At 55.4% G+C, this 24,274-nt stretch overlaps 1 protein-coding gene across 1 annotated transcript in view; it reads left to right on the top strand.

Annotated features, from left to right (window-relative positions):
* The first annotated feature begins 7,251 nt into the window (after window positions 1–7,251).
* The window catches only part of ASPSCR1 (ASPSCR1 tether for SLC2A4, UBX domain containing), a 43,589-nt gene continuing 26,566 nt past the window's right edge, over window positions 7,252–24,274 (top strand). Inside the window, exons 1-4 of the mRNA XM_010354329.2 lie at window positions 7,252–7,451; window positions 8,893–8,948; window positions 13,742–13,856; window positions 14,551–14,651. Coding sequence (XP_010352631.1) covers window positions 7,350–7,451; window positions 8,893–8,948; window positions 13,742–13,856; window positions 14,551–14,651 — 374 coding nt within the window. The 5' untranslated portion in view covers window positions 7,252–7,349. The remainder of the gene's footprint in view (window positions 7,452–8,892; window positions 8,949–13,741; window positions 13,857–14,550; window positions 14,652–24,274) is intronic.

The raw sequence follows: 24,274 nt of genomic DNA, 5'->3' as shown, positions 1-24,274 counted from the left end.
CGGGAGGCTGAGGCAGGAGAATGGCGTAAACCCGGGAGGCGGAGCTTGCAGTGAGCTGAGATCTGGCCACTGCACTCCAGCCTGGGCGACCGAGCGAGACTCCGTCTCAAAAAAAAACCCAAAAAACAAAAAACACAGTGAAATCCCGTCTCTACTAAAAACACAAAAAATTAGCCAGGCGTGGGCGCCTGTAGTCCCAGCTACTCCGGAGGCTGAGGCAGGAGAATGGCGTAAACCTGGGAGGCGGAGCTTGCAGTGAGCTGAGATCCGGCCACTGTACTCCAGCCTGGGCGACAGAGCGAGACTCCGTCTAAAAAAAAAATTAAAAAATTTAAAAAATTAAAAATTAAAAATTAAAAAATTTTAAAAAATTAAAAAAGAAAATGGTTTTCCATTGGGATGAGTGGGAGAAGAAATAGGTCAGGCCATGTCTTTATACTTTGGAATCAAATATATACACATATATATGTATATGTATACACACACAGATATATACACACATATATCTGCATATACACGTATGTATACACATATATGTATATATACACACACACATATATATGTGTGTGTGTGTATATATATATATATTTTTTTGAGACTGCGTCTCACTCTGTTACCCAGATGGGAATGTGGTGGCGTGATCTCAGCTCACCACAAACTCCACCTCCCGGGTTCAAGTGATTCTCCTGCCTCAGCCTCCAGAGTAGCTGGGACTACAGGCCTGCACCACCACACCCAGCTAAGTTTTATATTTTTAGTAGAGGTGGTGTTTCATCATGTTGGCCAGGCTGGTCTCAAACTCCTGACCTCAGGTGATCCACCCATTTTGGCCTCCCAAAGTGCTGCGATTACAGGCGTGAGTCACCACGCCCTGCCTGAATCAAGTAAACATTTTGAACAATGAAAATATAGCACTATAAAAAGGATGAAGAAAAAAAGAAACCCCCAACTTTAGTAAAAACCAAAATAAATAAACCTAACCTATGTATCAAATTGTTAAATGAACCTAACCTGACTATAATGGTTAATTTTATGTGTCAACTTGACCAGGCTAAGGGATACCCAGAGAGTTGGTAAAACCTCATGGCTGGGTGTGTCCGCAAGGGTGTTTCTGGAAGAAATTAGCATTTGGATCAGTGGCCCAAGTAAGAAGATCCACCCTCACCACAGCGGGCAGGAATCATCCAATCTGTTGAGGGCCCAAATAGAACAAAAAGGTGGAAGAAGGACAAATTCTGTCTTCTTGAGCTGGGACATCCATCCTCCTGCCCTTGGACATTGGAGAAGGGCAACCTGGTTCTCAGGCTTTTGGACTCCAGGACTTACACCAGCCACCCATCCTGCACTTCTTGGGCTTCAGGATAGGAGTTACACCTCTCGCTCCCCTGGTTCTCAGACCTGCAGACTTCGATTGAATTAAATTATATTATAAACCAGTATATTGGGTTACACACTGGTTTGGGGTATTGAGTTTTACACTGGTTTGAGTATTTAATTACACACTGGTTTATAATACACTGGTTTTCCTGTCTCAAGGTTGCAGACAACAGATCACAGGACTTCTTTTTTTTCTTTTTCTTTCTTTTTTTTTTTTTTTTGAGACGGAGTCTCGCTCTGTCGCCCAGGCTGGAGTGCAGTGGCCGGATCTCAGCTCACTGCAAGCTCCGCCTCCCGGGTTTACGCCATTCTCCTGCCTCAGCCTCCCGAGTAGCTGGGACTACAGGTGCCCGCCACCTCGCCTGGCTAGTTTTTTGCATTTTTTAGTAGAGACAGGGTTTCACCATGTTAGCCAGGATGGTCTCGATCTCCTGACCTCGTGATCCGCCCATCTCAACCTCCCAAAGTGCTGGGATTACAGGCTTGAGCCACCGCGCCCAGCCACACAGGACTTCTTTCTCAGCCTCCATAATCATTTGAGCCAATTCCCATAATACATTTCCTCTTTTTTTTTGAGACGGAGTCTCGCTCTGTCGCCCGGGCTGGAGTGCAGTGGCCAGATCTCAGCTCACTGCAAGCTCTGCCTCCGGGGTTTACGCCATTCTCCTGCGTCAGCCTCCCAAGTAGCTGGGACTACAAGCACCCGCCACCTCGCCCGGCTAGTTTTTTGTATTTTTTAGTAGAGACGGGGTTTCACCGTATTAGCCAGGATGGTCTCGATCTCCTGACCTCGTGATCCGCCCGCCTCAGCCTCCCAAAGTGCTGGGATTACAGGCTTGAGCCACCGCGCCCGGCCTTTTTTTTTTTTTTTTTTTTTTGAGATGGAGTCTTGCTCTGTCACCAAGGCTAAAGTACAGTGGTGTGATCCTGGCTCACTGCAACCTCCACCTCCCGGGTTCAAGTGATTCTCTTCCCTCAGCCTCCCGAGTAGCTGGGACTATAGGTGTGTGGCAACGTGCCTGGCTAATTTTTGTATTTTTAGTAGAAATGGGGATTTCCCGTGTTGGCCAGGCTGTCCTCTTGTATATATCTATGCATATCCTATTGGTTTTGTTTCTCTGGAGAACCCTATAATACACTAACCTAACCTAACACAAAAAAACATAAATTAATTCAAATAACTTTTGAACACAATACTCTGTATTCCTCTAATGGGACATACTCTAAAGGACAAAAATAGCTACAAAGAGATCTTGAAATTTCCATAGTAGGTCTGTTGTTAATAGCAAGATTGCCACAGTACCTCTGAAACTATTTGGAGGGCATTTTAGAACAAACCAAATGAATAAATATATTGATTTACTGACAATTAGGGTTCTCACTGTGGACAAAGGAGGTATTAGATTGAACCATATAGGTTTTGTCATTTTTTTGTAGATCAAAAGCAATTAGCTGGGCGCAATGGCTCACGCCTATAATCCCAGTACTTTTGACAGGCGGAGGTGGGAGGATCACCTGAGGTCTGGGGTTCAAGACGAGCCTGGCCAACATAGCGAAACCACATAGCTACTAAAAATACAAAGATTAGCTGGGCATGGTGGGAGGCACTTGTAATCCCAGCTATTCAGGAGGCTGAGGAAGGAGAATGGCTTGAACCGGGGAGGTGGGGGTTGCATTGAGCTGAGATCATGCCACTGTATTCCAGCCTGGGCAATAGAGTGAGACTCTGTCTCAAAAAAAAAAAGAAAGAAAAAAAGGTCAATTAGGGCAATTTAACAGAATTCAACCCAATACAAATATGGAATGAGGGAAGAAGGGGGAAAAGGCTGAGGTGTGGCTTAGAAATATTCAGATGAACTCAGGACACTAACTGTGTCCCCTGAGAGGGCCCAGAAAGCAGTGACACCCCAGTAGCCATGAGCACATTCAGCACCCAGAGCTTGGTCTCTAAATCCCATTTCCTTGTAAAAGAGATTGGAGTTTCTCTGAAAAATGGCTGACTTCAGGCCGTGGGCAGGGAGGAGGTGCCCAAAGAATAATGGAAATGTCAAAAGGATACAGGAAAGATGTCCACACTTGGACAATTAACTGTGGATTAACTCAGAATATGATATCAAAGTTAGATTTCCCAATTTTGTATGAAATTATGGTGGCTATATAAGAGGCTGGCCTTATTCTTTTTTTTTTTTTTTTTTGGACAGAGTCTTGCTCTGTTGTCCAGGCTGGAGTGCAATGGTATGATCTTGGCTCACTGTAACCTCCACCTCCTGGGATCAAGCAATTCGCCCACCTCAGCCTCCCAAGTAGCCGGAATTACAGGCACCCGTTGTCATGCCCGGCTACTTTTTGTATTATTTTGTAGAGATAGGGTTTCACGCTGGCCAGGCTGGTTTTGAACTCCTGACCTCAGGTGATCCACCTGCCTTGGTCTCCCAAAGTACTGGGATTATAGGCATGAATCCCCACGCCTGGCTGAGACTGGCCTTATTCTTAGGAAATACACAAACTGAAGTATTTAGTGGCAAAGGTGCACAATGTCTTTACTGCAGCCTCAACCTCCTGGGTTCAAGTGACCCTCCCGCTTCAGTCTTTCAAATCTCTGGGACTACAGGGACATGCCACCATGCCTAGCTAACTTTTGTACTTTTTGTAGAGCTGGAGTCTCACTATGTTGCCCAGGGTGGTGTCAAACTCCTAGGCTCAAATGATCCTCCTACTTTGGCCTCCCAAAGTGGTGGGATTATAGGTGTAAGCCACTGTGCCTGGCCAGAAAAAGTTTTTTACATATATATGGAGAGAGAGAGAGAGAATATGATAAAGCAAATGGGGTGACATGTAAACACTGATTTATCTGGCTAAAACATATACAGGAGGCCAGGCGTGGTGGCTCACGCCTGTAATTCCAGCACTTGGGGAGGCCGAGGTGGGCAGATCACGAGGTCAGGAGATCGAGACCATCCTGGCTAACATGGTGAAACCCCGTCTCTACTAAAAAATACAAAAAAATTAGTCTGGCATGGTGGTGGGCGCCTGTAGTCCTAGCTACTTGGGAGGCTGAGGCAGGAGAATGGGGTGAAACTGGGAAGCGGAGCTTGCAGTGAGCCAAGATCGCACCACTGCACTCCAGCCTGGGCAAGAGAGAGAGACTCCGTCTCAAAACAAAACAAAAAAATTAGCTGGGTGTGGTGGTGCACACCTGTAGTCCCAGCTACTTGGGAGGCTGAGGCAGGAGAATTGCTTGAACCCGGGAGGCAGAGGTTGCAGTGAGCTGGGATTGCACCACTGCACTCCCGCCTGGCGACAGAGGGAGACTCCATCTCAAAAAAAAAAAAAAAAAAAAAAAAAAGATATACAGGAATTCTTCCTACTGCTTTTGCAAACTTTTCTTCTCCTTCTTCCTCCTTCCTCCTTCTTCTTCTTTCTTCTCCTTCTCCTTTTTTGAGACGATATCGTACTATATTGCTGGGGCTGAGGTGCAGTAGTTATTCACAGGTATGATAGTCACTCACTAAGGCTGGAACCTGGACTCAAGCACTCCACCTGCCTCGGCTACCTGAGTAGCTAAGACTACAGATGTGAGCCACCTTGCTCAGCTAAGTTTGAAATAATATTAGGATAAAAAGTCATCCCTCCCATCAAAAAAAGCATAGGACCCAGCTTAAAGGAGGTCTCACTGGCCAAATTTGGACCAATTTGAGTATCAAAATGCATGCTGACTGAAAATGAAAAAAATACATGAGTTCATATTAATATTATATACATATATATATTTTTTTGAGATGGAGTTTCACTCTTGTCACCCAGGCTGGAGGGCAATGGCGCGATCTCAGCTCACTGTAACCTCCGCCTCCCAGGTTCTAGTGATTCTCCTACCTCAGCCTCCCGAATAGCTGGGATAACAGGCACGCGCCACCATGCCCAGCTAATTTTTGTACTTTTTTTTTTTCAGTAGAGACAGGATTTCACCATGTTGACCAAGATGGTCTCAATCTCTTGACCTTGTGATCCGCCCAACTCAGCCTCCCAAAGTGCTGGGATTGTAAGCGTGAGCCACCGTGCCCAGCCATATTTAATTTTTTTTTTTTTTTTTGGAGACAGAGTCTCGCTCTGCCGCCCAGACTGGAGTGCAGTGGCATGATCTTGGCTCACTGTAAGCTCTGCCTCCCAGGTTCACGCCATTCTCCTGCCTCAGCCTCCCAAATATTTGATAATTTTTTAAAGGAGGGGAAAGTTGACCGAAAGTGCCTATAAATGTAGAAGAAACAATAAACTTGGGAAGCCATGATTTTGCAGCTTCATGGTGTAACAATGAATCTACTCATTAACTGATGCTAAAACTGTTGGGCAAATGGTTATTGGAAAAACTTGATATTTGTGGTCTAAAAGAATGACCTCACACATGCCTTAATTACTCCACAAGGAGCAAGAGACCTTGACCATGGAGGAATTTCGCAGACCCGAAGTTGACCAACTGGTTAAGCTTCATGTCCTCACTCATGGCCATGCTGATGTCCTGCACCTCCTGCTGACTTGTCACCTCCCTTCACCATTGCCCCAAACGTTTAACCAAGGATCCAGACTGTGGGACAGTCTAAGGAAAATAGGAACAGACGTTTCAAAAACACCACTAAAGAATTAAAACCCACCAGGTCATGTGTGGTTCAGTAAGGCTCTGAGGTTGCACAGGGCATGGGACTGGCTGGTTGGATGGGAGGGCTGTGGCTAACCTGAGGCTTTCCCCAGGTTTCTCCAATGTACATAGGTGTCCGTGTTTGCCAGCATACAGGTGTGTGTGTGACATGGATATGTCGACAGGAAGGCACAACAGCACCCACGCAGAGGAGATGTCCTTAGACTCAGCAACGACTGCCGGGTGCGGTGGCTCCCAGCACTGTGGGAGGATTGACTGATAACTGCACCAGTTCCCCCTTCCACAGGCTTCTGCGCATCTGAGCCCTGGCCAGGAGTCCGCAGAGACAGACAGGCACATGGAGAGAGGAGCACCAGGCCCGGTTGAGCCGTGGAGGGGGCGGGGCGGGGGGGAACACGTGCAAGTGCTGTCCAAGACTGGCCCAGGTGCTGGGAGCTAAGCACGTTCGATGGCTGTGAGTCAGGACGGCAGCTCCTTCTGAAAGCCTGGAGCTGGTGGTACGTGGCCCTGGTGGCAGTGAGGCCAGGTGCTTTCCCTGCTGCGGCGCCTAGGGATGAAGGTGTTTTCCGAGACTTCCACCAAGCCCCTCCTCAGCATGGGTTGGTGCGGCAAGTCCTCGAATGCCTGTGGGTCCACAGGAGCTCCGGTGAGACTCAAGTTCGCTCACCCCACGGTTCTGAAACCGGCCTCCCGCCTTTCCTACCCTCAGGTTTAGGGACCGTCTCAGCAGCCTCAGGGCTGCCAGATATTGCACTCCCATTTTAGGATGAAGGAAATCAGGTCTAGACTGAGGGTCACGAGCCCCAACACCCAGGGAGGATCCGTACAGGGGCGGGGGGCCTGCCGCAAAGCATAAAGGTCAGGAGGTGGACGCTGACCACAGGGACAGGTACGCAGGGAAGAGGCTCAGCTGCTGGAGTGGAGGAAGCCGGGAGGGTCGGCAGAGCAGGGCACCTAGGTGGGGACGGGTCAGGGACGAAGCGAGGATGGGCGAGCGCGGACGATTGGGACCCCGCGGCCCAGTGCCGCTCACTGGGGGTGACCGCGCGCCCAGCCCCGGCCCAGCCTGGCCCCGGCGAGCCCGTCCGGGCCGAGCTTCCCAGAGGTAGAGAGGTCTGCCGCGCTCTCCGGGTCGCCTGGTCTGGCGCGGGCTTCGGCGGCCCCAGGGCGGGGCCGGTGCGCCCTGGGCGGGGAAAAGGCGGGGCCTGGCGGGACCCGGAAGCGCGCTGCGGCCCCGCCCTAGGCCGCGTGGCTGCGCGTCCGGGCTGTTGCCGACAAAGTTGTTTGACGCCGGGCCGGCGGCTGGTCACGTGAGCGGAAAATGGCGGCCCCGGCAGGCGGCGGAGGCTCCGCGGTGTCGGTGCTGGCCCCGAACGGCCGGCGCCACACGGTGAAGGTGACGCCGAGCACCGTGCTACTTCAGGTGCGGCCGCCGGCCCGTTGCGGACGGGTGGGCGGGTGTGTGTTGGGGGGGGGGGGGGGGTGCCGCGCCGAGGCCCCGCCCACTGCGGTCGGCGTCCGGGGGTTCGGGGGCGGGGCCTTGGCGGCCAATGAGCGGCCTCCTGCGCGGCGGCCCCGCCCCCTGTTCGCGGGCACCTGCGCTTCCGCGGGGGTCCCGGGGGTCCCAAGTCGGGGGCGGGTGGCGAGCCCTCCCAGGGGTGCGGTAGGAACGGCGCCGCGTCTCACCCCATCGAGTACTCGGCGCCCGGCCGAGCCCAGCTCGCGAGGGCGCCGGGAAGAGGGAAGAGTGGAGCCCTAGACCCGCGTTCCCATCCCGGGGTGTCCCCCGGAGCGGGAGCCCGGGTTGCGCGGTGGCAAGTGTCCCGGCTGTGGGGCCTGGAGGCGATTTTTAACGAGTCACGCACTGCACTTTTAGTCGGGCACCTTGTGACCTCGAATCAATCACATGTAAAAGTATTGGCCGGGCGCGGTGGCTCACGCCTGTAATCCCAGCACTGTGGGAGGCCGAGGCGGGTGGATCACGAGGTCAAGAGATCGAGACCATCCTGGTTAACACGGTGAAACCCCGTCTCTACTAAAAAAATTAAAAAAAAAAAAATTAGCCGGGCGTGGTGGCGGGCGCCTGTAGTCCCAGCTACTCCGGAGGCTGAGGCAGGAGAATGGCGTGAACCCGGGAGGCGGAGCTTGCAGTGAGCTGAGATCGCGCCACTGCACTCCAGCCTGGGAGACAGAGCGAGACTGCGTCTCAAAAAAAAAAAAAAAAGTATTTACTGAGCCTCTGCTGCGTGGGGGACCATGAGGACCTGAAGGTGCACACGGACTCGGAGTTTGCGGGAGCAGCCCACGGCGTGGGGTCGCCGGGCCTGGGCAGGTGAAGGGTGCAGCCAGGAGGCTGTTGGTGCCAGGCGTGCAGTGTGCGGAAGTGGGGCGCTCCCGCAGAGGCTGCGCAGGACCCCTTGGTGCCAGGGCCACGGCTTTGGCTCATGGAGAAGAGGGGCGGAGGAGGTGCAGGCAGTGGGAGCAGGTGTACAGAACCGTGCAAGAGCCAAGGGGTAGCCTGTGCTGGGCAGGTTTAAGGCAGGTTGCAGAACTACAAGGTTTGAAGGAGAGCCCAGGGTGTGTGCCAGGAAGATGCCCATGTTGCTGTACTGCAGGGAAACCCTGAGTGGAGTTTTCCTACAAAACTGAGGGGATGGTGAGGAATGGAGATAGAGTGGACAGGATTTGCAGGTGAGAGCCTGCCACTGTTGCAGGGACCGTCCATAGTGTGGTCTTGTGCTTGGCTTTGCCTGAGCAGAGCTACCTGGCTCACCAGGAAGCTGAGTGCTCTTGGCTGGCCTGGTCCACTGCGCCCGCCAGCCCTGCGCACTCAGCGGTTCACCGTCCTTTCATCTCATCTCCAGGTTCTGGAGGACACGTGCCGGCGACAGGACTTCAACCCCTGTGAATATGATCTGAAGTGAGTTTGCTCCATCCAGCTCAGCAGCAGGATCTGAGTGTATTTGTGCCCCTGCCCCCTGAATATACTGGCTCTCACTTGGAAAAGCCCCCAGGTGGTTTTAAACAGTCATATATTGCCTCCCAGCTCTGGAGACCCAAGGTCTTGGCAGGGCCACACTCTCTCTGAATGCCCTAAGGGAGAATCCCTCTTGCCTCTTCCAGCTTCCCGTTCCTTGGCTTGTGGCCGCATTGCTCTCTGTCTCCAATTTCTTGTGGCCTTTTCCTGTTTTCTCTGTGTCTTGGGAAGACCCTTGTCATTGGATTTTGGGTCCTCTTGGATAATCTAGAATGATTTATCAATTACATCTTCCAAGACCAGGATACCCAGTAAGATGTTCAGAGATCCTGGGGGTTAGGACATTGACCTGTCTTTTTTTGGGGGAGCCACCATTCAACCTCCTATAGGTTTTATGGCATTGGGTTGTATAAGTTCCCAGTGGGGCTCTGAGGGGAAAGAGCTGGCCATGGAGAAATAGGATGCCCTGAAAACTGCGGGTGGATCTCTGCAGTCTCAGCCCTGGGAATTACACGCACGGGTCTGTGTGGGGGTATTGTTCCCAAGAGAGGGCTTCTGCCAGACTCTCAAGGAGTCTGAGCAGAAGGGTCAGAGCCCTCATATGAGTAGGACATGCGTGTCTATCCCACACGCGAAGCTTTTCACTTTATTTATTTATTTTTTCTTTTTGAGACGGAGTCTCGCTCTGTCGCCCAGGCTGGAGTGCAGTGGCCGCATCTCAGCTCACTGCAAGCTCCGCCTCCCGGGTTTACGCCATTCTCCTGCCTCAGCCTCCCGCGTAGCTGGGACTACAGGCGCCCACCACCGCGCCCGGCTTAGTTTTTTGTATTTTTTAGTAGAGATGGGGTTTCACGGTGTTAGCCAGGATGGTCTCGATCTCCTGACCTCGTGATCCGCCCGTCTCGGCCTCCCAAAGTGCTGGGATTACAGGCTTGAGCCACCGCGCCCGGCAGCTTTTCACTTTAAAAACCTGTTTTTCGGTTTGTTTGTTTTTTTTGAGACAGGGTTTCACTCTTGTCGCCCAGGCTGGAATGCAGTGGTGCGGTCTCAGCTCACTGCAACTTCCACCTCCTAGGTTCAAATGATTCTCCTGCCTCAGCCTCCCAAGTAGCTGGGATTAGAGGTGCTCGCCACCACGCCCAGCTAATTTTTGTATTTTTAGTAGATACAGGGTTTCACCACATTGGCCAGGATGGTCTAGAACTCCTGACCTTGTGATCCGCCCGCCTCGGCCTCCCAAAGTGCTGGGATTACAGACATGAGCCACCGCGCTTGGCCTTAAAGACCTGTATTTATAGTAACTGTTGTCCTAACACTGGGGGCAGAGGGCAGGAGACTGTCCTCCCGGCCTTGCCCACCCTGCCTTATGGGGCTCTCCTGGGAGGAGTTTCTTAGGGGTGATATCTGCCAAGTCATTCCAGTCTTCTACTTTGTGTCTGGACCATGTGATAATCCCAGGACCTGTGCTCTGAGTGCCAGGTGGCCTTGGGCTTCCTGCCGCTGATTTCCCACCATCCTTCTCCAGTCTCTCTTGTCAACTGAAGAATGAGGTTCATACGTTTGGAAAGGAGGGCTTTATTTCTCATAACCGGTTGCAGCTTGCAGAGTGGCCATTCTAACAGGCCAGGAAGTGTAGCCTCCAGCCAGAAGCTGGAAACTGACACTTCAAGAGAGGGAAGAATAAAACAGGGATTTACACCAAATGGGGTGGCTGATACAGAAGTACTTAATACACTTTAGGAGGATCGTGAGCATTCATGAAAGGAGAACTGTGCACACAGTTGAGCTTTCTGCCTCTCCATGGGTCCTATGTTCAAAAATTGGCAGCGCCAGCATGACCTGAGGGTGGAATTTTTGGCCTCTGAAGTCAGAGGTGAAGCAGGTTGGGTGAAGTGGCTCACGCCTGTAATCCCAGCACTTTGGGAGCCTGAGGCAGAGGATTGCTTGAGCCTAGGAATTCTAGATCAGCCTGGGGAACATAGTGAGACCCTGTCTCTACAAAAAAAGTAAATAAATAAATTAAATAAATAAATAAATAAATGGCAAACCAGCGGACATGAAGACCCTGACCATGCCACAAAAACCCTGACAATGCCACGAGAACCCTGACTGTGCCAGAACTACTCCATGGTTGGTGGTTTCTTATCAGGAAGAAATACCTGTAGGTTGTTTTGAAGAAACCGCAAGAGAGAAGGGCCTGGCGGAAGGTTGGCTGATGTCAGATACCAGCCCAAGAGTCTTTGGAAAGGCTGCTTTCTGTTTATCCCTTAGGGAAGAGAGCCTGTAGGCGTGTCTGATCTCCCACCCAGCCATGGCCAGGAACTCAGCTTTCAAGGTTTCTGGGGTCCCCTGGGCCAAGAAGAGGCCGGTTTAGTTGGTTGGGGGCTTAGGGTTTCATTTTTATTTCTTTTTTATTTTATTATTATTTTTTGAGATGAAGTCTCTGTCACACAGGCTGTAGTGCAGTGGTACTGTCTCGGCCCACTGCCACCTCCGTCTCCCAGGTTCAAGCGATTCTCCTGCCCCAGCCTCCTGATAGGTGGGATTACAGGCATGTGCCACCATGTCCAGCTAATTTTTGTATTTTTAGTAGAAACAGGGTTTCACCATGTTGGTGAGGCTGGTCTTGAACTCCTGACCTCAGGTGGTCCGCCCACCTTGGTCTCCCAAAGTGTTGGGGTTACAGGCATGAGTCACCGTGCCCTGGCTGTTATTTTGAAACAGAGTCTTGCTCTGTCACCTAGGCTGGAGTGCAGTGGCATGATCTCAGCTCGCCGCAACCTCTGCCTCCCGGGTTCAAGCGATTCTTGTGCCTCAGCATCTTGAGTAGCTGGAATTACAGTCACGTGCCATGCCCAGCTATTTTTTGTATTTTTAGTAAAGACAGGGTTTCACCATGTTGGCCAGGCTGGTCTCAAATTCCTGACCTCAAGTGATCCTCACGCCTTGGCCTCCTAAAGTGCTGGGTTGATAGGCGTGAGCCACCGCACCTGGCCTCATTTTTCTTTCTTTCTTTCTTTCTTTTTTTTTTTTTTTTTGAGATGGAGTCTCGCTCTGTCACCCAGGCTGGAATGCAATGGCTAAATCTCGGCCCACTACAACCTCTGCCTCCTGGGTTGAAGCACTTCTCCCACCTCAGCCTCCCAAGTAGCTGGGACTAGGGGCGTGCACCGCCATGCCTGGCTAATTTTTGTATTTTTAGTAGAGATGGGATTTCACCACATTGGCCAGACTGCTCTCAAACTCCTGACCTCAAGTGATCCGCCCGTCTTGGCCTCCCAAATTGCTGGGATTACAGGCGTGAGCCACCATGCCTGGCCCATTGTGACTTCTCTTTTTTTTTTTTTTTTTGAGACAGAGTCTCGCTCTGTCGCCCAGGCTGGAGTGCAGTGGCCGGATCTCAGCTCACTGCAAGCTCCGCCTCCCAGGTTCACGCCATTCTCCTGCCTCAGCCTCCCGAGTAGCTGGGACTACAGGCGCCCGCCACCTCGCCCGGCTAGTTTATTGTATTTTTTAGTAGAGACGGGGTTTCACCGTGTTAGCCAGGATGGTCTCGATCTCCTGACCTCGTGATCCGCCCGTCTCGGCCTCCCAAGGTGCTGGGACTACAGGCTTGAGCCGCCGCGCCCGGCCCCGTTGTTACTTCTGATTGCTCACCTGCCCATGGTCTGTGTGGTGGTGTCTGGTGGGAACCAGTGAGTGCGATTTTGAGGCAGGTCCTGCAGCACCATGGCCATGTTTTCAAATTTCCTTTTCCCCTGCTAATGGTACCGCTTGCTTACAAAGCACAGCCAGTGCAGAGGAATGCAGCCCCGTGCATGAACAGTGCCCTCCTCTCCAAGCTTCCCAGCTTTCCTCCCTCGAGTTCCCCCGATCTGCTATCCTGTCTTGCCCTAGACATTTCATGTGGCAATTTCCAGAGTCACTTTCTGGCCAGTATTGAAGATTGATAGCAAGGTTTGTTCTCTCTTAATTCTTCCAGATGCCCCCAGGCTGTCTAAACTCTCTTCACTAGTTGTCTTCAACAGCAGCTTGCGTTTCCAAAGTGGGGCCAACCACTTTGAGTATATTCAGATTTCTTTTTTTGAGACGGAGTTTTGCTCTTGTTGCCCAGGCTGGAGTGCAGTGGCGCGATCTCGGCTTACTGCAGCCTCTGCCTCCTGGGTTCAAGCGATTCTCCTGCCTCCGCCTCCCAAGTAGCTGGGATTACAGGCCTGAGCCACCATGCCTGGCTTTTTTTTTTTTATTTTTAGTAGAGACGGGGTTTCACCATGTTGGCCAGGCTAGTCTCAAATTCCCGACCTCAGGTGATCCACCCTCCTCGGCCTCCCAAAGTGCTGGGATTATAGGCGTGAGCCACCGCGCCTGGGCAGCCGGGTTTTCTGTGGTGGCTCCAGCTCTGATGGCCAGGGGCTGTAATACCCCTGCTTCTGTGAGTGCAGCAGCATTCACGCCCCAGTTGTTCTCTCTGTTTTCCAAGCGTCTGCACTGGAGCTGTCAGCACCCCAGACTCTGAAGGAGCAACCCCCTCGGCGTGCCCCAAGGCCCAGTTCTTCCTTTTCCCTGCTCCCTTCTGCTTGCAGGAGGCCCCATGTGATCAGGGACCCACCTTGTGCCTCTGCAGGTCATGACCTCCTGCTGTTGGGGAGCTGCCATAGGACATGGATGGCGGGACGTGGATGGCAGGGCGCATCAGGGTCTGCAGGGCAGTGAGTGGGCTCTGGTCTGTCTTGCAGGTTTCAGAGGAGTGTGCTCGACCTTTCTCTGCAGTGGAGATTCGCCAACCTACCCAACAATGCCAAGCTGGAGATGGTGCCTGCTTCCCGGAGCCGTGAGGGGCCTGAGAACATGGTGGGCTGTGCTCTGGGGCAGACTGACTGTGTGGAGCACAGAATCGTTCAGCTGGCTGGGGACCGGGGGTGGTCGGGGGTGCTGGGGAAGGAGGGACATGAGTCTTAGCACCAATTCTGCCTTCCCTGGGTTGGGTCCAAGCAACTTTCTGTGTTTTGATAACTAGCAACTGAAAATGAGCATTTTCACACACCTGCACACACCCGCACACACCAGCACACACACCCGCACACACCAGCACACACACCCGCACACACCCGCACACACCAGCACACACACCCGCACACACCAGCACACACCCGCATACACCAGCACACACACCAGCACACACACCCGCACACACCAGCACACACACCCGCACACACATGTGCACACACACCCGCACACACCAGCACACACACCCGCCACACCCGCACACACCAACCAGCACACACACCCGCACACACCAGCACACACACCCGCACACACCCGCACACACATGCGCACAGACACATGCTGCTGCAGCCCTGCCAGGGAGCCTCCATGGCCCTCCCTCCAGAGTACACAGGAGGGCAGCCTTCTCCGTGGGGGTCAGCCTCTCCCCGAAGGCTGGGGCAGGGCAGTCGCCCTCTCTCTGTCTGGAGAATCAGTCGGGGTTGAGATGGAATGGGTGCCTTTCTTCCTAAGGAAGTTTCTCACGTCTGGTGCTCTCCAGGTTCGCGTTGCTTTGCAGCTGGACGACGGCTCCAGGTTGCAGGACTCTTTCTGTTCAGGCCAGACCCTCTGGGAGCTTCTCAGCCATTTTGCACAGACCAGGTGAGCATCAGTGGGCCAGTGGGCTCTTCCCTACCCTGTTTGGTGGGAAAGCTGTTGTGGTTACTGGGTGTGGTCCAGAGCTGAACACCCAAGCTCTGTGTTGGCCTGTGGTGCCTCTTGGCACTTTGCACTCCTCGGTAGAGGAGGGGTGTGTGGGCTGCCGGTTCACGAGCAGCAGCCTCGGGGGGATGGGCTGGTCATGGCTCATCATTCTGAGCTTCATGGGCCCAGCAGCCCAGCCTTGTCCTCCTAGAAGAGCAGGGATGTGCCTCTGTCATTGTGGGGGCCTGGTGAGCGCTAAGGGGAGACGTTTGGTGCTGGGGACAGGGCTCCCTGTGCTTGATTTCCCTGGATGGGCTCATAAAGTCTTTTTTTTTAAGAGGCGGGGTCTTACTGTGTTGGTCGCTTAGGCTGCTCTTGAACCCATGGGCTCAAGCAATCTTCCCATCCATCTCAGCTGCCCAAACTGTTGGGATTACAGGCGTGAGCTCCTGTGATCCACCAGAAAATCTTCTCTCTTTTTTTTTTTTTTTGAAGTGGAGTCTCACTCTGTCGCCCAGGCTGGAGTGCAGCAGTGGCGTGATCTCGGCTCACTGCAAGCTCCGCCTCCTGGGTTCGCGCCATTCTCCTGTCTCAGCCTCCTGAGTAGCTGGGACTACAGGCGCCCACCACCACGTCCGGCTAGTTTTTTGTATTTTTTAGTAGAGACAGGGTTTCACCGTGTTAGCCAGGATGGTCTCGATCTCCTGATCTCGTGATCCGCCCGTCTCGGCTTCCCAAAGTGCTGGGATTACAGGCTTGAGCCACCACTCCCAGCCAGAAAATCTTAATAGTAATTGGCTGGCTGGGCACAGTGACTGACACCTGTAATCCCAGCACTCCAGGAGGTCGAAGCTGGTGGATCGCTTGAGCTCATGAGTTCGAGACCAGCCTTGGCAACATAGTGAAACCCCTTCTCTACAAAAAAATAACAATGTTAGGCCAGGCATGGTGGTGCGTGCCTGTGGTCCCAGCTACCCTGGAGGCTGAGGTGGGAGGGTCACTTGAGCCCGGGAGGTGGAGGTAGCAGTGAGCTGAGATCACACCACTGCATTCCAGCCTGAGTGACAGAATGAGACTCTATCTCAGAAAAAATAAAATAAAATAAAAACAAGTAATTGGTGTGTATCAGTTCCTATCTGTCACTTAATGGTTTAAACGTTGTCCCTGAATGTGTAAAAATGGGCGCTTTGTCAATATGGGTCTTTTCATTGTGGCTGGAAGTCTTGGTCCACAGTAAAAGGCTCTGCCAGCAGAATGGAAGGACTCAGGGCTGGGGTTTGCTGTGAGCCTGGGAGGTTCTCACCCTCCCTGGGCCTCGGTTTCCTCACCTGTACCCCAGCTGGTGTGTGGATGGAGTGAGTTCACGTCTTGAGGACCGAGCGTGGGGCCTGTGGGAAGGTGTCTGTGCGTCGGGGGCTGGGAAGGTGGCTGTGTGACTGCGTCAGGAGCTGGGAAGGTGTCTGTGCATCAGGCGCTGGGAAGGTGGCTGTGTGACTGCGTCAGGAGCTGGGAAGGTGACTGTGCGTCAGGCACTGGGAAGGTGGCTGTGCATCGGGCACTGGGAAGGTGGCTGTGCGTCGGGAGCTGGGAAGGTGACTGTGCGTCGGGAGCTGGGAAGGTGACTGTGCGTCGGGCGCTGGGAAGGTGGCTGTGCGTCGGGCGCTGGGAAGGTGGCTGTGCGTCGGGCGCTGGGAAGGTGGCTGTGCGTCGGGAGCTGGGAAGGTGGCTGTGCGTCGGGAGCTGGGAAGGTGGCTGTGCGTCGGGAGCTGGGAAGGTGGCTGTGCGTCGGGCGCTGGGAAGGTGGCTGTGCGTCGGGCGCTGGGAAGGTGGCTGTGCATTGGGAGCTGGGAAGGTGACTGTGCGTCAGGCTCTGGGAAGGTGGCTGCACATCGGGTGCTAGGAAGGTGGCCAAGGCCGGGCCTGCTCCGGTCTGACAGTAGCACCACACTGGGAAGGTGGCTGTGCGTCGGGAGCTGGGAAGGTGACTGTGCGTCGGGAGCTGGGAAGGTGACTGTGCGTCAGGCACTGGGAAGGTGGCTGTGCGTCGGGCACTGGGAAGGTGGCTGTGCGTCGGGAGCTGGGAAGGTGACTGTGCGTCGGGCGCTGGGAAGGTGGCTGTGCGTCGGGCGCTGGGAAGGTGGCTGTGCGTCGGGCGCTGGGAAGGTGGCTGTGCGTCGGGCGCTGGGAAGGTGGCTGTGCGTCGGGAGCTGGGAAGGTGACTGTGCATCAGGCTCTGGGAAGGTGGCTGCACATCGGGTGCTAGGAAGGTGGCCAAGGCCGGGCCTGCTCTGGTCTGACAGTAGCACCACACTGGGAAGGTGGCTGTGCGTCGGGAGCTGGGAAGGTGACTGTGCGTCGAGAGCTGGGAAGGTGACTGTGCGTCAGGCGCTGGGAAGGTGGCTGTGCGTCGGGCGCTGGGAAGGTGGCTGTGCGTCGGGCGCTGGGAAGGTGGCTGTGCGTCGGGCGCTGGGAAGGTGGCTGTGCGTCGGGCGCTGGGAAGGTGGCTGTGCGTCGGGCGCTGGGAAGGTGGCTGTGCGTCGGGCGCTGGGAAGGTGGCTGTGCGTCGGGCGCTGGGAAGGTGGCTGTGCGTCGGGCGCTGGGAAGGTGGCTGTGCGTCGGGCGCTGGGAAGGTGGCTGTGCGTCGGGCGCTGGGAAGGTGGCTGTGCGTCGGGCGCTGGGAAGGTGGCTGTGCGGCGGGCGCTGGGAAGGTGGCTGTGCGTCGGGAGCTGGGAAGGTGACTGTGCGTCAGGCTCTGGGAAGGTGGCTGCACATCGGGTGCTAGGAAGGTGGCCAAGGCCGGGCCTGCTCTGGTCTGACAGTAGCACCACACTGGGACGGTGGCTGTGCGTCGGGCGCTCCAGGTGGCCCCAGGGCCGGGCCTGCTCCGGCTGCGTGGCACAGGTGTTGCGCTCATGGGTGAGGGCCCTGAGGTCTGCAGGTTGGGTCTCAGTGGTCATGGGGATGGAGGCCACCCTGGCAGGTGTCGGGGTGAATGGAGACCTCTGGGGATGGCAGTAGGTTAAGGACAAGCACAGAATTTTCCCTCCAAAATGCAACTCAAACAACAGTAATGGAGCCTAAGAGCAAAACCGAAGCCACAGGCAGGGGTGAGCGGGACCCGAGGCAGGAGGTGACAGAGCCTAAGAGAAAAGCGAAGCCTCGGGCAGGGGTGAGCAGAACTCGAGGCAGGAGTGGCGCCAGGCAGGGAGGCGGTGACCCCAGGCGCTGTGTGGGCGCTGGGTGAGGAGTGGGGATCCCGGCGCCCTGGCTCTGTGCTGCTCCCTTGAGAGAACAGTGGCAGAGGGCGAGAAGAAAACCAAACAGCACGGGGAACAGAAGTCAGGAAGGATGAAGGTCCTGGAGGAAATGTCCCCGGGCCGGGCGGTGCCCCTGAGCGTGAGCAGAATCCAGTGCTCCCACGGGCATGGGGGCTTGGTGAGGGCTGTCCTCCCTGGCTGTGCTGTCAGTCCTCAGATGGGGATGGAGGTAAGGAAATGGCCCAGAGTAGCCCCGGGCTGCCACTGGGGAGGAGCCTGAGGGTGTCTGGAGAGGTGGGGCGGGCACTGCGGTAGCATAAGCCTCTTCAACAGACTTTGTAAACCTCGTGTGAAACTTAGTTTAAGAAGCAACCGGTGTGGCCGGGCGTGGTGGTTCTGGAGGTAGCTTTGGTGGTGGCTATGGGGGTGGGTTTGGGCGCTTTGGAGGAGGTTGCAGCGAGCTGAGATTGCACCACTGCACTCCAGCCTGGGCAACAAGAGCAAAACTCCATCTCAAAAAAAAAAAAAAAAACAGTAAAAAGAAACAACAGGGCCGGGCGCGATGGCTCACCCCTGTAATCGCAGCACTTTGGGAGGCTGAGGTGGGCGAATCATGAGGTCAGGAGTTTGAGACCAGCCTGGCCAATATGGTGAAACCCCGTCTCTACTAAAAATACAAAAATTAGCCAGGCGTGGTGGCGGGCGCCTGTAGTCCCAGCTACTTAGGAGGCTGAGGCAGAAGAATTGCTTGAACCCAGGAGGTGGAGATTTCAGTGAGCCAAAATTGCGCCACTGCACTCTAGCCTGGGTAACAGCGCGAGACTCTGTCTCAAAAAAAAAAAAATCTGGAGCAAGTGGGGCAGCTCTTTCGAGAAACCGGGACAGCAGGAGGTGGCGGGGCCATTGGTAGTGAAGCCCGGGGCCCTCAGCCTGTCGCCCTGATCTATGTGGTAGTGTGGGTCTGTCTGCGGGTGTGTCTGCACGTACATCTCATTTGGTGAACACTCATGCCTGGGGTGCAGAGTGATTTGTGGCTGACTCTTATTGCTGGTGAATATGCTGTGGACATCTTCCTGAAGGGTCCCGCATCTGTCACTCCTCACAGCCATGCTGTTCCATCATGTGGGTGTCATGTGGGTGTTGCGGGGTGTCTGGCTGTGTCTCAGGGGCATCCCGGGCAGAGCTGGAGCAGAGCCTGCAGCTGGAGGCCTTTGCACCTGGTCACCCACCCCAGCTCCTCCCGTGGGCTAAATTCCAGAGGTGGAATTTAAGACAGGGTTTCTTTACATTTTATCTCTGGGACGGGCATGGTGGCTCTCACGTATAATCCCAGCACTTTGGGAGGCTGAGGCAGGCAGATCACCTGAGGTCAGGAGTTTGAGACCAGCCTGGCCAACATGGTGAAACCCTGTCTCTACTAAAAATACAAAAATTAGCCAGGTGTGGTGGCAGGGGCCTGTAATCCTAGCTACTTGGGAAGTTAAGGCAGGAGAATCACTTGAACCCAGGAGATGGAGGTTGCAGTGAGCCGACATCACACCACTGCATTCCAGCCTGGGTGACAGAGTGAGACTCCGTCTCAAAAATAAATAAATAATAAATAAATACATTTCTAAAAGCTCAGACCCAAGCTTCGTCCCAGAAGCTGGAGTTTGCTAACCATGGAGCAGGATGTGAACGAGGTTTTGTGGTGGGTGGCATTACCAGCCCCACGGTGAGGGTGGAGTGCCTTGTGGGCTCTGTGCTGGGAGCTGGTCCCCAGCAAGTCTGCATGAGGGAGGGAGGCTGTCTCGTGCCTAGTGTTCCTGCACTGGCCCAGGAGGCTTGGGGAGGCCTTGGGAACTCCAGGTGTTCGCAGAGTGGGACAGGTGGGAAGCTGTTGTTTCTCCCTTCGTGTGTTTCGGAGGAGGTCTGAGTCCAGGGACAGTGTAAGCACTGTGCTTGGAAGGGGTGTTCCAAGGCTGGGGGCTGCAGGCCTGTAGCCTGCCCAGGAGTTGCCCTGGGACAGAGCCTGCTTTGTGTATTTGGGGACCGCTGGGTGATTTCCTTGGATGAAGACCACCACATGTTTCAAAGGTCGCAGCTCCACTGCAAGGGTGTCACCGTAGCACGCAGCCCTGGCCTGACCAGCGACTCGAGCAGCAGGGGCCTTGGGGATGCCAGTGAGCCACACATGTCGGCCACGGAGTTGACTCACATTTTCTTTTCTTTCACCCAGGCTGGAGTGCAGTGGTGCCATCTTGGCTCACTGCAATCTCTGCCTCCCAGGTTCAAGCAATTCTCCTGCCTCAGCCACCCGAGTAGCTGGGATTACTGGTGTGCGCCATCGTGCCTGGTTAATCTTTGTATTTTTTTTAGAGACAGGGTTTCACCATGTTGGCCAGGCTTGTCTGGAACTCTAGACCTCAGGTGATCTACCCCACCCCGGCCTCCCAAAGTGCTGGGATTACAGGCGTGAGCCACCGTACCTGGACAGTGACTCACTTTTTCTTGTTACCACATTAAAGAAGAAATAAAAACAGCTGTCATTAGCTTTAGTAATATGTGTAATTAACTCAGTATGCCCAAAATACGACTTCCTGGACACGTAGTCAGTAGAAAAGCAAGCCATCTCAGTAGAAAAGCAAGCCGTCTCATGCTTTTGTTGTGCAAAGTCTTTGAGATCTGCGTGTACTGTGCACTTGGAGCATCTCGGTCTGGGCCGGGTCCTAGTGGACTGGCCGCTCCTCCTCTCTGCCTCTCGGGCTCTGCCGCAGGGAGGCAGGAGACGGAGGCTGCACGCTGCTGGCTTCAAGCTTTCCCATTTTCTCTGTAATCTGAAGGTTCTGCCCAACAGAGGGGTGTGAACAGCCACGCTGAGCTCTGGGGGACACTGTTGTCCACCTGCCTGGTGGGCCTGTGTCTGAGTTTGGGATCTTTATGATGGGGAGTGTGCCTTCCGTGATAGGAGACACATGAGGTGGAAACGAGGATTTCATTGCCTACAGGCCCCCCTGGAGGCACCCGGAGAAGGAAAGGGAGCACCTTTCTGGCCAGCGTCTTTGCTGGGGTACAGGTTGTTAATGCTAAAGGATTTCCTATGAGAAGTTTCACTCCGTGGGTTTAGCGCCAGCAGGCACGAGCCCCAGGAGGTCATACTGCGACTCGGGGGGTGCTGTGGCACGTCTGGGCAGTCCACGGGGGCAGGCGAGCGAGTCCCATAGCTTGAACCCCAAGTCCTGTAGGGACCTGGTTGCCATGGAGCAGTGGTGAAAGGCAGGGGTGTGGACGGACCATGCTGAGCTGCTGAGCAGGAAGAGAAGCGGGGACTGTTGGGGGTGACCGAGGGTGAGCCGAGGGACCTCACAGCAGCTGAGCCGCTTTCCGTCTGAAGACCGTGAGGGAGCAGCGTGGGCTTTCTGTAAATGTCAGACTCATGAGCTCAGCCATGGAAGGGATTTGCCCTCTCTCAGAGGTGCCCCCGGGCTGTGCTGGCGTGGGCACCCCAGCTGGGAGTGGCCCCCCGGTGTGCCCGGCCCCCGGCTGTATCTCTTCCCAGGTGCCCAGCCCTCTGCTCCCAGCCTTAACTCAGCGCTTGGGGTCTGGCTGAGTCCATCTCAGCCTGTTCCTCCTTCTGTAGGTAAAGCTGTGACTCCAGGAAAGCCGGGTAATTTCTGCAGCCCTCTGGCTGTGTTGGGCTGTAGGGAGGGGCTGCTGGTGAGAACAGGGCTCTGCCAGGTGGAGCACCGGCCCGTGGCCACACTCAGGGTGGGTCTATGCATGCTGCCAGGCTAGCTCAGAGCTCTGGGGCCCATCCCTGTCCATCCCTGTTCATCCTTGTCCATCCCTGTCCGGACCTGGCTGGGTTGGGACGGCCGGAGGCTGCCTTCCCCTGAGACTCTCCCAGGCTCTTTCCAGCCCACTTCTCGGCTGGGCTGTCGCGTGGTGGGTGGTGCCCTCTGCGGGCCTCCCCGAGCCGAGTGGCTCCTGGCCTGCAGCCACAGCTCTGCGGGCTTCTGTTCCCGGCAGGGCGCGTGCTGCTGCCTAGGCTCTCGTCAGCACCTGTGTTTGCACCCGGCTTTGTCAGACCCAGACAGGACATGAACACGGAGGGCTCCAGACTCACTGCCTTGTCCCCAGCACACAGCCGAGCCTTGCCGGAGCGGGGCCCCACCGGGGCGGGGTTTGTGGTGCATAAAGAATATGCCCGCGAAGCCAGCAGCAGAGGCGTGTCTGCCCTCCTGGCCGTCCCGCTGGCTTCTGGCCCTGGCCAAGTGGGGAGCTCTGCTGGCTGCAGAGTGCGTGAGAGTGTGCCAGTACCCCGCTGCGAGCAGGCACCCGCGGACGCGCCCAACAGCACCCTGTCTTGCGTTTCTGGCTTCGGAGCACGGTGTCTGGTGGCCTGGCCTGGCCTGGGGTCCCCGGGAGGCCCTGGGTCTTGCCCCTGCAGACATTGGGCCTTGCAGAGGTCTGTGTGGGGGGCAGGCGGGGAGTGGCTTTGCCATGCACAAGGGGCTGTGTCTCCTCAGGCGCTGGAATTTCCCCCGGGCCATGTCGTCCTGCGCGCTGGGCCGGCGCAGAAGGTCTGGAACCGATTGTCGGCCGCCCCTCCCCTCGGCTGGCCGCCACACAACGTGTGCACAAGCCGCTCCCTCAGATCCCGCACGAGGGAATCTGATCCCTCTGGAGGAGCCGCACATCAAAGCCCGGCTGGCGTTTGATGTCACGCTGCTGTGCTCTGTCCCTGTTTGTGATTTGAGGTCCCCAAGCTGGCGGTCGGTGCTGGGGAAGGACTGTGAGTTGGGACTCCGGCCACCACACGGCCCAGGGCTCCCCAGCCATAGATAAGTGGCCTCGTGGCTATCTCCTGCCCCTGGCCATCCCTATCATGCTGGGGAGCCGGGACCCTCGGCCCTCCCGGTTCCCCTTCCTGGCCCTGGGGGCTGTGCTTCCCTGAGGCCTCCCTCCGCCTCTGTCCAGGCTCTGCTACCGCGCGTTTTGGGGCCTTGTGTTTTCCTGAGCCCCGGGTCTCGGGGCCTCTGGGCCGAGTCTCCAGCCATTTGGAGGGAAGGCAAATCCAAGGCCCTTTGTTGGCTGCTCTGTGGGATGGGAGCTCAGCGAGTGTGTCCCAGCCTGTGTGCAGAGGACACCCGCCATGTGCGTGGTGCGCACGCGCTCCACAGGCCAGAGGCCATCGGGGAAGGGGCTCCACTGTAGGCAGTGGGTCCAGGGAGAGCATGGGGCTAAGTTCATGGCCCTGTGGGGCCTCTGCAGCCAGACCACGCTGTCAGAGTTGGGGCCGGGGTGGGGAAGAGATGCCCCTCCCCTAGGAGTGAGGACATGAAAAATAGAGGCCACGAAACAAAAGAAAACACGTCAAACCCACACACGTGGCCGAGTCCCCAGGTGGCGGGGCTGGGCCTGTCCTGGGTGTGGCACCTCGGGCTTTTCTGCTTGGTCTGTTCCCCTTTCACGGAGGTGAGTCCTGACCTTTTTTTTTTTTTTGAGACGGAGTCTCGCTCTGTGGCCCAGGCTGGAGTGCAGTGGCCAGATCTCAGCTCACTGCAAGCTCCGCCTCCCGGGTTCACGCCATTCTCCTGCCTCAGCCTCCCGAGTAGCTGGGACTACAGGCGCCCGCCACCTCGCCCGGCTAATTTTTTGTATTTTTAGTAGAGACGGGGTTTCACCGTGTTAGCCAGGATGGTCCTAATCTCCTGACCTCGTGATCTGCCCTTCTCAGCCCTCCAATTGCAGGCGGGAGCCACTGCGCCCGGCTGAGTCCTGCCCTTTCGAGTAGGTCAGCAGATCCCAGGGTCGGGAGCACGGCAAGTGCACGGTGGGCCCATGATGGGCCCCTGCGGGCCTGTAAGCACGCAGGTGGGTTCAGGCGGAGGCTGAGCGCTCCTGTCCCAGGAGCCCACTCTGTGCACGTACGTGTATGGGTGTCTCGACCTGGACACTGCAGGCACCCTGTCCTCTGACCCTTCCATCCCAGGGTGTTGCTATAAGCAGTTTCCAGCCCAGCTCTCACCTTATCTTTATGCCCTGTATTCTGGTCACCACCTGACCTGAAGACAGGTGTCTTCCTGTCCCACCTGAGCCCCTGCAAGCCACACTGGCCATAGGGTCCGGCAGGGCACCTGCATGACCTGAGGCCAACCCTGGCCTCCCCTTTGCCTAGGCCCTGGCCACCTGACCCCTCCTCTCAGATTCCCCTCCCTGGAGAGGGACTGATCAGGAGCGTCTCCAAGGAAGGCCTGAGACGGGCTTTTGTTTTTCTCAGTGGGGAGGAATTCATGGTGGGGAGTTGGAAACACAGGCGCGCCCCTGTTATGCAGCAGGTGC

This window comes from Rhinopithecus roxellana, chromosome 19, assembly GCF_007565055.1.
Source record: "Rhinopithecus roxellana isolate Shanxi Qingling chromosome 19, ASM756505v1, whole genome shotgun sequence".
Classification (NCBI taxonomy): Eukaryota; Metazoa; Chordata; class Mammalia; order Primates; family Cercopithecidae; genus Rhinopithecus; species Rhinopithecus roxellana.
Note: the sequence above shows the minus strand (reverse complement) of the source record. Positions and strands in the feature narration are given on the sequence as shown.